Below are 13,210 nucleotides of genomic sequence, written 5' to 3' on the forward strand. Positions count from 1 at the left end.
CCTAGGGGAAATTGTTTGTGCAGCATAATGGGTTTTGTTTTATGGGGTTTTGAAAATAAATTATGTGCATTGTTCACTGTGTTTATCTTATGCCTGGTTGGTCTACGCTTAAAATTTAGACTGGCACTGAGGGGTGTGAAAAATTCACCCCCCAATCACTGTAGTTAAGCGGACCAAGAGCCTTCTGCTTGCTGGGGGTGGCGGGAGGTTTAATGTCAGGGTGTCCCCCTCCGCCTTGCTCCTACCCCCCACTTACCGCATCTTCATAAAGTGGGGGCAGGAGGAGAGACGCAGCAGGGCTTAGGATGGAGGGAGCTTGCTGGCAGCAGCTGCTGTCTCAACTTAAAAAGGCAATGTACTTCAAATGGGGTCAACGTACTTAAAGGGGCTCTCTCTCTCACGCACACACACACACAGTGTGTGTCTCTCTCTGCCATGCTGTCTCCCCTCCCTCCATTTGTGCTGCCTTGTAGAGTGTGAGGCTACATTAACAACAAGTTAACCCTTGAGGGATCAACCGCATGCTAGTTCATCATTTAGCAGTAAGGCATTCTCTGGGAAATATCCCACTGTCTTCCACCCTCTGACTTCACCACCTCAACCAGGCTTCACAATCATCATTGCTGTGTACAGTATTGAATTGTTTGTTTAAAACTTATACTGTGAAAAACATTTCCCTGGAACCTAACCCCCCCCCTCCATTTACATTAATTCTTATGGGGAAATTGGATTCACTTAACATCATTTTGCTTAAAGTCACATTTTTAAGGAACGTAACTACAACATTAAGCAAAGAGTTACTGTATTTCTAGCCCTTGCAGGATGTGAGACTTCACAGTAATATCATTCTGTTCTCAATCATTTCCCATCACCCCCCATTTCACATCCAAAGTGATTGTTAGCAGCTGATAATTCAAACTATTAGAGCCCAGGGGTGGGCAAACTGGGGGTTGCCACCCCCTCTCCTGGAAGCCGCCAGCATCACATCCCTGTGGCCCCTGGGGGTGTGTGTGTGGGGGTGGTGCCTACAGGCAAGGGCGGCGCACGGAGCCCTCTGCCCCTCCTTTGCCCCCTCCCCCCAGGGTCTGCAGGAACGTGGTGCTGGCTGCTTCTGGGAGCAGCGTGGGGCCACGGCACGCGGGCAGGGAGCCTGCTGTGGTCCCTGTGCACACCGCTGCCACTCAAAGTAAACAGTGCCAGCCTGGAGCCCGCACCCCGAACTCCTCCTTCACCCTGCACCCCAACTTCCTGCCCTGAGCCCTCTCGTACACTCCGCATCCCTCTGCCCCAACCCCTTGCCCTGAGCCCCTTCCTGCATACCACACCCCATGTTACACCCCAATCCCCTGCCTCAGCCCTACATTCTTGGCCTTGTAGGCAATTTTCCCCACCCAGATGTGGCCCTTGGGCCAAAAAGTTTGCCCACCACTGAACTAGAATTATAGATCAATCATATATAATTTTGGAAAGTTGTGTTTACCACAGTGTGTGTTCTCCTCAATGCTATAAAGCAATGGTTTCCAACCCTGGAATTTTTTGAGAAACAAGATCCTGTATTTGATTGTTGTTATAGTCTCCAGCTGCCTTGTATCTTTTTGCTTTTTTGCCTTGGTTCAAGATTCAACATTGTAAGTTACAAACATCTGAGTAATGTGACTTTCAGTCCCTTTTAAGTTCCTGTGTAAAATACTTTGATTTTACCTACTCTGTTTTGAGATTCAGAAGTTGGGCATTTAATTAAAAAGTGGATTTTTGACCAAATATGCATTTTTAGGACTTGTTGCATGAATCCTTGCGCTTCATGCTGTATTTGTTACCGAGTTCCCCACATTTTGAGCCACCATAGTTTTAGGTGAACTAAATGTGAATAAAATACAGTTGTACAAACAGAAAACACATAAAGCTGTCCAGACCAAGGCAACATCATAAGCTTGCTCCACTTGCTGTTTAATATTTTAAATTCTATATCTAGATTTTATTTATCTAATTATATTTTATTTATGGGTTTTTCTATGTAGTACTCAGCACCATAGTATCTGATCATTACACATATGTTCATTTATTTATCTTTGCCCACACCCTCGTGTGGTAGGGAAATACCACTGTTTTGCTGTTGGAGTATCAAGAGACAGAGAAATTGTGACTTTCCCACAGTCACACACTGAATCTGGACAAAGCTGGAAACAGAATCTAGATCTTCTGAGCCCTAGTCTGGAGCTTTAAACACAAGACATGTTAAAATAACATACTTGATTTCCAGCTAAGATTTTAAGTCAGCGTTTCTCCTGGAACTAGTCTTCATGGCTGAAATGTACGCTTTCAGCCACTGCCATCTGTATAGCGTGTTTCAAATACTGCTGCTCTCACATAAGCAGGATTTTTTTTTCCATTACATGTCTATGAATGATGCCCCAGATGATATGAGCCAGCACAGAGACATAACTTCACACATTGGTGCAACAGTGGGGCATGACACTGATTATTCTGTGGCTCATTTAATATTATTTTTAGAGGTTGCTGAGTCTGCAAGTGGCTTATGTCTCTCTCAGTTGTGCAGTGTGAAATTGAAGTGCATTTTTCCGTGTTTCTATACTGATTTAATGGGGTTTGCTTATGAGGCACACAGAGATGTTTGCATGGAAGTTGTTTTATAGGGTGAAAATATCTTCTAGAGAATTCTCACTTAATTTGTTCATTCAGATATGTCTCTTGTTTTACCTATAGGTCTGATGGACTTCGGGGAAGAGGCTTTGACAGATTTGAAGGGCCAAGACAGAGAGGACCTCGTTTTGAAGGCCAGCACTTGGAAGGGCCAAGGCCAAGATTTGAAGGTCAGAATTCAGATGCACGGTCTTCAAGCAAATGGGGAACTATCCCCCGTGGGCCAGCAGCACAGTTTTATACATCCCCAAGTACATCACAGATGCACAGTTCCCGACCAAGTGGGTCACAGTGGAGGGGGCCCAGACCTCCTTTTGGACAACAGCAGTCTCAAGCAGAGTCCCGAACAGAAAACAGAGAAGCTTTTGCTGATGCAGCTGTCAACCAGGAGCTGGCAAATAGAACTCAGTCTACTCCAGTTTCCTTTGATACAGAGGCAAAGAATTCTGGTCCAGTTCAGCCAGCTGAGGACTTGACCAAAGCTCAACAGGAAGCACCCAAAGCTGAAGTCAAAAAAGTCATTCCTGGGCCTAAAAAGTGGACGTGGAGTTCTCAGGATCCTGCACAGCAAGTAGAAGAGACAAAAGCAACTACTCAACCTCCATCCACTCAGAATCAAAAACCAACACCACTTCCCAGTTCACCTGTAACTGTGCAGTCTACTGTTCCTCCAAGAACAGGAGGAACAGCAGCCTTACCTCCATCCCCTGTGACAGGAAATACAGACTTAAAATCTACAGATAGTAAATTGCCCCTTTCAGAAAATAGCCAGGGTAAAGGACTACCTGGATTAGAAAATAACCAGAGTAAAGGGCCAGTTCAACCAGAAGATAATAGAGGCAGTGGACCAGTAAGCAGACGGGGCAGGGGGCAGGGCAGGCTGGACGACGGCCGGGGCAGGGGGCAGGGCAGGCTGGACGACGGCCGGGGCAGGGGGCTAACAAACAGAGGCAGAGGATTGCCCAGACAGGCAGCCACTCGAGGCCGGGGGATGATCCAGAGAGTGAGCAGCAGGGAGGAGCAGCTGGATAGGGGGTCAGATAGCAGGGAGAAGTTGCCAGATGGGCAGTCAGGCAACTGGGAGATGGGGCCAGTTGGGGGGTCAGGCAACCGGGAGAGGGTGTTGTCCAGCCGAGACAAGGAACCAGCTGGCCGGGTAGACAGCAGGGATAGGGGGCAATCAGGAAGCTGGGAGAGGGGCCCTGTCATGCGGGCTGAAAGCCGGGATAGGGGTCCTGTCATGCGGGATGAAAGCTGGGAGAGGGGTCCTGTCAGGCGGGCAGGAAGTCGGGAGAGGGGTTCTGTCAGGCTGTCAGGAAGCCGGGAGAGGGAAATGGGCAGGCCTGAAACAGGCAGTATTGATAAACCAATCCGCTTAGGAGACAACTCAGAGAAATTATCTCTGTATCATCGAGAGGAACCAACAGGGGCTCCCTGGAGTCATGAAGAGGAGAGAATGCAAGAGGAACCTTCATTAGATAGACGAGATGCCCGTCCTTTAGAGCATGAGCAATTGGATGATTGGGAAAGAGATCAATATTGGAGAGAGCGTGACACAGATATTCGGGATGATCACCTGGATCCATATGATAGAGATGACAGATTACCACTGCGTCTTTCATTGCCTCCACTGTCACCTCTTCCTCCTCTACCTCCTTTGTCTTCTGATCTTGACAGACGAGACACTTGGTGGGATGATTGGGAAAGGCCTAGGGAGAGGGAGTTAGACAGAGATCTGGACAGGATTGGAAGACCCTTGGATATTTATGATCGAGAATTAGATAGAGAATGGGACAGAGATTACTTGAGACCTCTGGATGACAGAGATACACCAAGGCATGACCTGGACATTCCTCCTCTTCCACCTTTGCCACCACTTCCACCTCTGGACAGGTATCGTGAGGACCGGTGGAGGGAGGAAAGAGGCAGAGATCTCTATGACAGAGACCTCCGAGACAGGGGGGAGTTGAGGATCCGAGAGTATCCAGAGAGGCGTGATACATCGAGGGAGAAGCGAGATTACCTTCCTGAAAGGACTGACTGGGAGAGGGAACGGTTGTCGGATAGATGGTATCCTGATGAAGCAGACAGACTACGACCTTTGGAGGATCAGCTTGATCCACCCCTTCCACCACCACGTTCATCTGACGTGCTGGGAGCAGAGCCAAATCTGGACCCTGAACAGTCACTTGGAGGGGTAATGGTCCTTAGTCAAAGGCAGCATGAAATAATCCTCAAGGCTGCCCAGGAGCTGAAAATGCTTCGGTGAGTTGGCTAATCCTGTAATTTCTTTAGGGCAAAAAGTTGGTAATTTATCTGAACTAATTCATGGAATTGTATTAAATACTGTTAAGCAGGGTCACAGGATTTGCTTTATCAGTTTAGACAATTATTACGTCTGTTCTGGTATTATGCCTCTTGCATTTGCCAATACATGATGCTTCAAGGAGCTGCCCCTAGGCCGGCTGATCTTTTAAACCCATTCAATTGTACAGTACTGTATGGAGGGCAATAATTTCCTTTCTCACCCCCAGATGTGATGAATGTTTGGCTTGAAGCATATGGATTTCTTATTCTGTGCAAATCCCAAGATATTACTATCTTAATTTTCCTTTTCCTTGTCCATTTCAATCATCACTATATTTTAACTGAACCCAGATACTATGAGAATGAGAACATTGCCAATATCTAGGGTGTAGGCAGAAGCAGGGTTGTGAAGATCTGTAAAGATGAGGGCAAAAAACTTTAACTTAATATTAAAGTTAAGAAGCTAAGAAAGGAGTGACATCGATGAAGAGTGCCTGAAGATGATTTTAGCTGTTGCATTCTGAATATTCTGGAGGTAAGTGAATCAGAAATTCGTAAGGGCAGAGAGGAGGAGGTTAGAGTAGTCAAAATGAAAAAGAACCAATGCATGTGTAAGAGTTTTGTTCATAAGAACAGAGGAAAGATCTTTTTTTGTTTTAGATAACGTACAGGAAATACTACCAGGAATTTACCAATATGTAAGGAAGGAAGATGCATGGAAAATCACACACAACTAGTAAGCCTGATTTCAGAGTAGCAGCAGTGTTAGTCTGTATCTGCAAAAAAAAACAGGAGTACTTGTGGCACCGTAGAGACTAACAGATTTATTTGAGCATAAGCTTTCGTGGGCTACAGCCGACTTCATCGGACGCATAGAATGGAATATATAATGAGGAGATATAGATACATACAGAGAACATGAAAAGGTGGAAGTTGCCCAACCAACTCTAAGAGGCTAATTAATTAAACTTTTGTAGTGATAATCAAGATAGCCCATTTAAGACAGTTTGACAAGAAGCTGTGAGGATACTTAACAAGGGAGAAACAGGAAAAAAAAAACTTTAGTAGTGTAAATGGGCTATCTTAATTATTGACTGTGCTGGTCTGCCCTTGGACATTCATGACCCCAGCAAGCTTCCAAAACATTCTATTGGAGAATTTTTTCCAACCATAGAATCAGGGTGTTGATAGTCTCTATAACCACCTGTTTTCCAGTAGCTTTAACATGACTGCTGAGCAAGGAATTCCTGTAGTCCTATGCTGCAAACTTTAGAGAAGCCAATAAATCCTCTACACAATAGCAGATGCAAAATTTCATCCAAAAGAACTGTTCTGCATAATGACCTGAATAGATTTTATCTAGTCATAGCTGTATAATGCAGCGGATAGAATTTCACCCAGTAATTCCTGCAATCAAGGGAATTTTTCATTACTATCAAGACCAATAACTTGTTGAGTTAGATCCTATGTATTAGAAAGACATCCAGGTTGAATTTTCAAAAGTGCTCAAGTGAGTTAGGCACCTAAGTCCCTTTGACTTTCAACCAGTCTTGATTTAAAGACTCCAGATAATGATGAACTAACCATTTTCCTTGATAATCTGTTCTAATGTTTCACTATTTAAAAGTTGTTTTGTTTCCAGATTGAAGTTACCTAACTTCAACGTCCAATTATTGCATCTTGTTATGCCAGTGCTAGGTTAAAGAGTTCCATAAATTCTAATGTTTACTTGCAGTGTAGGTACTTAAAGACTCTGATCTAGTAACTCTTAAGTCTGTGCTCGTAAGTCTCTCAATGGAAAGCATGTTTTCCAGACCTCAAATTAATTTTTTGTAGTACGTCTCTGAACCCTCTCCAATTTTTCACAATCATTTTTAAAGTTTAGACATCAGAATTAGACACAGTTTTCCGGTAGCGATCTCACCTGTGCTGTCTGTGAATTTGATATCACCTCTCTATGTATTTAACATTTCCCTGTTTATGCATCCAAGGATTGGGTTAGCCTTTTTACCACAGCTTCACATTGGAAGCTCATGTTCTGTGGATTATCTAGTGACCCGTAAGTCCTTTTCAGAGTTAACTGCTTTCCTGAGGTTTCCGCCTCTCCCTATCACCTGCACATGTCCAGTAAATATGACTGCCCCCATTCTTTGTTCCTAAATGTAGTTCTGTTCTCCTTATTATTTGCCACCCCACCAATTTTTGTGTCACCTGCAAATTGTATCAGCTCTGATTTTCTATTTCTTGCAATTTATTGATAAAAATACAGAACAGAGTTGAACTGAGAACTGATCCCCATGGAACTCTTGTAGAGTCGTCATAATTATTGATGATTCCCTGTTAACAGTTATGTTTTGAGATCTATCAGTTAGCCAGATCTTAATCCACTTAATATGGATTATTTTGGTTTTGTACAGTGCTTATTTTTTTATCATTTCCCTCATTTGAAATCTAGCATCACCCGGTGTGAAGAACTTTGTAAAGTATACTGAGAAAAGATTGGCTAGATCAAAGTTCTCCAGTTCTTAGAAATCATATATGTATCCCTCTTGGTTGGTGACAGCCAGTCAGGAGCACTCGAGTCTACTGCTGACATGGAATAGAACATTAACACCTCCTTTAGAGATGGCAGCCTATCAACCTTCCTGAAACATGCAGTCGTCTGGCGTGTGTTCAAGAAACCATCACTTAGTGTCAATTACTTTGTCGATAATCTTCCCTTCCCAGGCAGAGTGATTGATGCATTGGTGAAAAGCCATCTCCAGCAGCACTTGACCTCTGCTAATATCTTAGAACCTTCCCTGACAGATTTTAGCCCAGCATATGGAACAGAAACTGCACTGGTCTCACTGATGGAAAATCTCCTCTTATCCAAAGACAACTGGCACGCTTACATGCTGATGTTAGATCTGTCTGCACCCTTGACCAGCACCCTTTAATTATGAAGTGCTGATGACTAATCTGAGTGACCTGGTGAGATGAACAGAATTGCATTAAATTGGTTTCCCTCATTCCTGTCATGTCATGTGGACTATTGTACTTCCTAGAGAGATTTCACATGAGGACTCGTTTGGGGTTTAACTTGTTTATCCTTCTATTTAACTTTACCATCCTTTATTAAATTGTTACAATTCTAGGGAAGATTTGAGATACTACAGACCCAATACCAACAATATGGAGGTGTAAGCTAGCTGCAAATCTTCTGTAGACAATGCCATCATCTAGATATCTCAGTACCTGAGAGAGCACTGCTGCTGAATGAAAAAACAGTTGACTAAAACAAAACCTGGGAAAGACAGAGGTGATATTGGTGGGACGTGGAAAATGCTTTGAAGAACTTGCCAAACTTTAGCATGGTCCTCAAGTTTTTAAGACGCTTGTGAGAGAAAGTATCTTTTTTTCTATTTATTGTACAGTGTTCAGTACATCACTGGCACTTAGTAAATAACTGAAGGTGTCTACCTTTTCATTTGTTATAGTGATAGCATCTTGGGATGCTACTAGACGCCTCAGTGTCCGTAGATTACTGGATGATGACAGTAGCAAAATATGCTTTTTATTACATCCTTGGCTAGTCAGCACATGGCTTCTTAGATGTGGATCTGTCCACAGTGATCCAAGTAGCTATCACTGAAAAACTCAACTATTCTAATGTGCTGTACCTGGGGTTGAATGTGTGAAGGCAAAAAAATATTAAAACCCTCACCTGCTGGTTCAAAATGTAGTGGTCCACTTGTTAGGCAACAGAGCTTGATGAGAGTTTGCCACTTCAGTTCTTTGCTCGCTGCAGTGGCTCTCTGTCCATGTCCAAATCCAAATTTAATAAACCAGGGCCCAGCCAACTGATGATCTCAGAGATTGCCCCTTTCCATGCATCCCATAGCAAAAGCTTTGTTCATCCTGTAGTCAACCCACAGCTCCAAAATTAGATTGATACAGGATTTTATTATCTGCATAATGAAATATAAAACAATCATCACAAGAATCCTGAAGAATGACCGAGCAGCAATAAACAGCAAAATATTCCTTCAAGCTGTTTTTCAAAATCCCTTACCACTGGAAACATTCAGAGGTGCCCTAATGGTGTAATATGAAGAGAGAGAAAGCTTGGATGGTGCACGGGTACCATGGGTATGGGTGCATCATGCACATTTGTAGGAAGGAACATCAAAAAGGAAGAGGTAAACTTATAAATTGGAATGTAAATGAATGAGGTATTTCAGGGAAGAGTGTAGAAAGAAGAGGAATAGACCTAAGAACAGAGCATCATGGTTCACCTTCCAGAGGGAACAGGAAGACCAATGAGGGAGCAGTATTGGTAAAGACAAAGTCCAGGGAGTGGGTGCCCCCACTTTCCTGCATCTGCCATTGCATCCTTTAGGGTGATAATCGCACAAGCTGGATTTTATGCTAAAATGATGAACAGTTATACAGTTACTGTTGACATTTGTCATCCTTAGGTTTCAGTTAAAAACACATTGAAATGAATGTGGACATTTTCTACCTCTTTCAAAGTTGTTTTGTTTTCAAACTCATAAAGATAGTATACCTTTTATTCCCATATGGAAGGTTTTAATTGCAACCAGAAGTGCTAGAAATGTAATTTTCAAAAAGTGAATGGAAGTTATGATTCTGAAGAATTTAATCTGTCATGGGAACTGGTTTAGTACACCAGATTGTCAGGGACTTTGTCATCTGTGCTTTAGAGAATGCTGTGTAAGGCCTAATAAACTGATACAAGAAGGCTTTACATGTGAAAGCAGATTCTCTCTACAGCGCCAAAGAAGGGGTTCAATTAAAGAAGATTCTATTGACTGTTTTCCTCAGTTTTAAAGTTAACACTGGGTAAGTCACCCTTTTGTATCAAACCATATTGAGAGTTGTTTTCTACCTTACACTGACTCTTCTCATTGCATACTTTAGAAAGAGCAGATCATAAGCAGAACAATTCAGTGTAAGTGGCTTAAAATTGATAAGACTCTTTCTGATGATGCTTTGAGACAGAAGCAGTAGTAGAAATGTAGAGAATAGCTTTTCTCAACTTCAGGTGACTTCAACAAGATCTGTTCTCTGTGCAACTGACACAGTATCAGTTGTGTGTTGATCTGGATTTGCCATCCAATGCATTTTTCCAAAGCCAGGTGTTAGGAACACTGGATGTAAAGGGAGCTCCGAGTTGCTGCAGCTGTTATTGTTTGTATTGAAGTGGCACTTAGGAGTCCCAGTCATGGACCAGGACCCCATTGTGCTAGGCACCCTACAAACACACAACAAAAAGATGGTCCCTGCATCAGAGAGCTCACAGTCTAAGTCTAGTCTCTCCCAGTATGCTGGCTGTTGGGGTGCTACCAGCTGCTTGTGTCATAGCTTATCCCAGCCGTAAACTCTGTAGTGAATAATGATTCTTAATACTACTACAATATATTTTGTTGGTGTACGTATTGGTTCCCTTATTTTTTTTTTTAACAGTGCATTTATGTCACAGAATGGTAACGCTTTTTTTTTGTGTGTGTGTGTGTGTGTGTGTATGTGTGTGCAGGGAACAAAAAGAACAGTTGCAGAAGTTGAAAGAGTTTGTGCCTGATCCCCACCTGCCATCACAGGAAACTTCTAGATCACAAACCACAACTACAAGGCCACGTGCCTTTCAGGTAAATGAAATGCTGATGATAATTCACCTGGATATGAACATTAGTTCAAATCTGGAATCTAGCTAAAATAGGTATTTCCTGGTTTCTGATGGTGAGGCGAAGCAAACTGAGGTAGGTAACTTGTAAAATAATACTTTGCACTTAGTCGAATCTCATAAAATTGTATTTTGGTAACCTACAAACCCAAATGGAAAAAGAACTTTTGAGCTTGTAGTTGATTGAAACACAAGCCAGTGAGATTCTGCTGCTGTGTTGGGGGCAAGAGTGATGTCACTCATGACATGCTTCTCATAAACCCGGGGGGAATGTGACATGGTTTTTCCAGTGTGGGAGCACCATATCAGTTCCTAGCATGCCCCAGGGATTCAGGTAATCCCCTGAAGAAGAAGTAGGGCATTTATAATTGTCTGATGGTGCTAGTGTTCTTCCCCAGCACTCACTGGGTCACAAACCTCACTTACTTGCACTGGACTCTCCCTTTCAGTAGCTCAGATTAGTGAAGTTCTATTGTACATTTGTTTGACCCAGTATTTTTGGATTTTTGTATGTTTGTGTTTCACATACTTGTTAATCTGAAGTATTTATGTGGATCAAAGTAGTTCAGTTATGTATAGGGAGGATAGGAGAAGATACCTTAATTTTACACTTTTTAAAAGTTAAACTAAGAAGTTTTGCCCCATCACCCAGATCACTCTGCTTGAACATAGTATACCTTTCCCCTGTCCTTCATCTCTCTGTCTTTTTAGATCAGAGGTTCTCAAACTGTGGTCCATGGACCACTAGTGGTCCATGAGCTCCATTAAAGTGGTCTGCGGATAGTTCCCTCTAAGGTGCATGCCTGGGTGGCTGCACATGAAAGAATGCAGGGCCCCCACCTAATTAGTGGAGTGCTCAGGTGTGGCTCCACTAATTAGGTGCCTGGACCCTGGAGAAGGCGCACATGTAAGGTGAGGTGGTGGCCTTGGGGGAAATAAGGGGTAGGTGGTAAGGGGCAGTGGGCTGAGAAGAGGGGGTAGGGGAATTTGGGACATGCAGGGCTGTGACAGCCAGAGAAAGAGACAACTTTCCCCAGCTCCAGGGCTGCGGCTGCCGGAGAGAGTGGTCCTCCTCCCCAGCCTCAGCTCGGCTGCTGCCATGGTAGACCTCCCTCCTTCCCAGCCCCAACTCGGTGGCTGCTGGGGAGGGGGAGAGAGGGCACATCCATCACATTAGAAAGGTAACACTACTGATATTAAAATATGAATTGTGTGCTTTTATTTATAGAACAAAAAAAGCTTGTTTTTTTTATATAGCATTTTTATCTAAAGCACTTCACAATAGTTGGCTAACAGTACAAACAACATTTGGAAAGATCATTAAGTGGTCTGCCGAGACCCTCAGCAATTTTCAAGTGGTCTGTGGAAAAATAAAGTTTGAGAACCACTGTTTAGATTATAAACTCTTTGTAGCAGGGACTGTCCCCTCCTTTGTGTTTGGAAAGCACCCAGTGAATAATGGGTATAATAATATACTGCTTAAATCACACATACTGCTTATACTGTTTAAATCACTTTACAAACATGACTGAATCCTATCAGCACCTTCATGAAGTAGGTAAATAAATATTAGACACTCATTAGCAGAAGAGCATGAAATCCTCTGACCCATTTTCTTCTAGATTGTCTGTTTTCCAAATGTTGAAGCAACTCTACTTCTGTGTTTCTCAGCAACCTGTGGCACAGGCTCTGTGTATGAAGCTAATAGAGTCATTTTTTCTTCAGTGTACGCAAACTGTGCTTTCCATGTGTAGGCCTGACTTGACCTGAGTAATTGGACATGGGTGAGGCCTCATTTCTTGGGAGACAGGATTAGGGAGGTAAACGAATCAGTAGGCTGAAAAGAGAATTGTCTGTACTAGCTAGAGAGGTCATCTAGTCCAGTCCCTTGCACTCATGGCAGGACTGAGTATTATCTAGACCATCCCTGACCGGCGTTTGTCTAACCTGCTCTTAAAAATCTCCAATGATGGAGATTCCACAACCTCCCTAGGCAGTTTATTCCAGTGCTTAATCATCCTGACAGAAGTTTTTTCTTAATGTCTAATCTAAATCTCCCTTGCTGCAATTTAAGCCCCTTGCTACTTGTCTTATCCTCAGAGGTTAAGAAAAACAGTTTTTCTCCCTCCTTCTTGTAATAACAGTTTTCAAGTACATAAAAGGTTATCATGTCCCCCCTCAGTCTTCTCTTTTCCAGACTAAACAAACCCAATTTTTTCAGTCTTCCCTCACAGGTCATGTTTTCTAGACCTTTAATCATTTTTGTCGCTCTTCTCTGGACTCCTTCTAATTTGTCCTCATCCTTCCTGAAATGTGGTACCAAGAATTGGACACAATACTCCAGTTGAGACCTAGTCCGCACAGAGTAGAGCGGAAGAATTACTTCTCGTGTCTTGCTTACAACACTCCTGCTAATACATCCCAGAATGATGTTTGCTTTTTTTTTTTCCAACAACGTTACACTGTTGACTCATATTTAGCTTGTGGGCCACTATGATCCCCAGATCCCTTTCCACAGTACTCCTTCCTAGGTGGACGTTTCCCATTTTGCATGTG

At 43.1% G+C, this 13,210-nt stretch overlaps 1 protein-coding gene across 3 annotated transcripts in view; it reads left to right on the forward strand.

Annotated features, from left to right (window-relative positions):
- Positions 1-13,210, forward strand: part of YLPM1 (YLP motif containing 1) — a 90,902-nt gene that overhangs the window by 13,863 nt on the left and 63,829 nt on the right. For all 3 annotated transcript variants that reach the window (XM_075065539.1, XM_075065540.1, XM_075065538.1), the window contains exons 5-6: positions 2,725-4,926; positions 10,508-10,619. In XM_075065539.1, the coding sequence (XP_074921640.1) occupies positions 2,725-4,926; positions 10,508-10,619 (2,314 nt within the window). The remainder of the gene's footprint in view (positions 1-2,724; positions 4,927-10,507; positions 10,620-13,210) is intronic.

Source organism: Chelonoidis abingdonii, chromosome 4 (genome assembly GCF_003597395.2).
Source record: "Chelonoidis abingdonii isolate Lonesome George chromosome 4, CheloAbing_2.0, whole genome shotgun sequence".
Classification (NCBI taxonomy): Eukaryota; Metazoa; Chordata; order Testudines; family Testudinidae; genus Chelonoidis; species Chelonoidis abingdonii.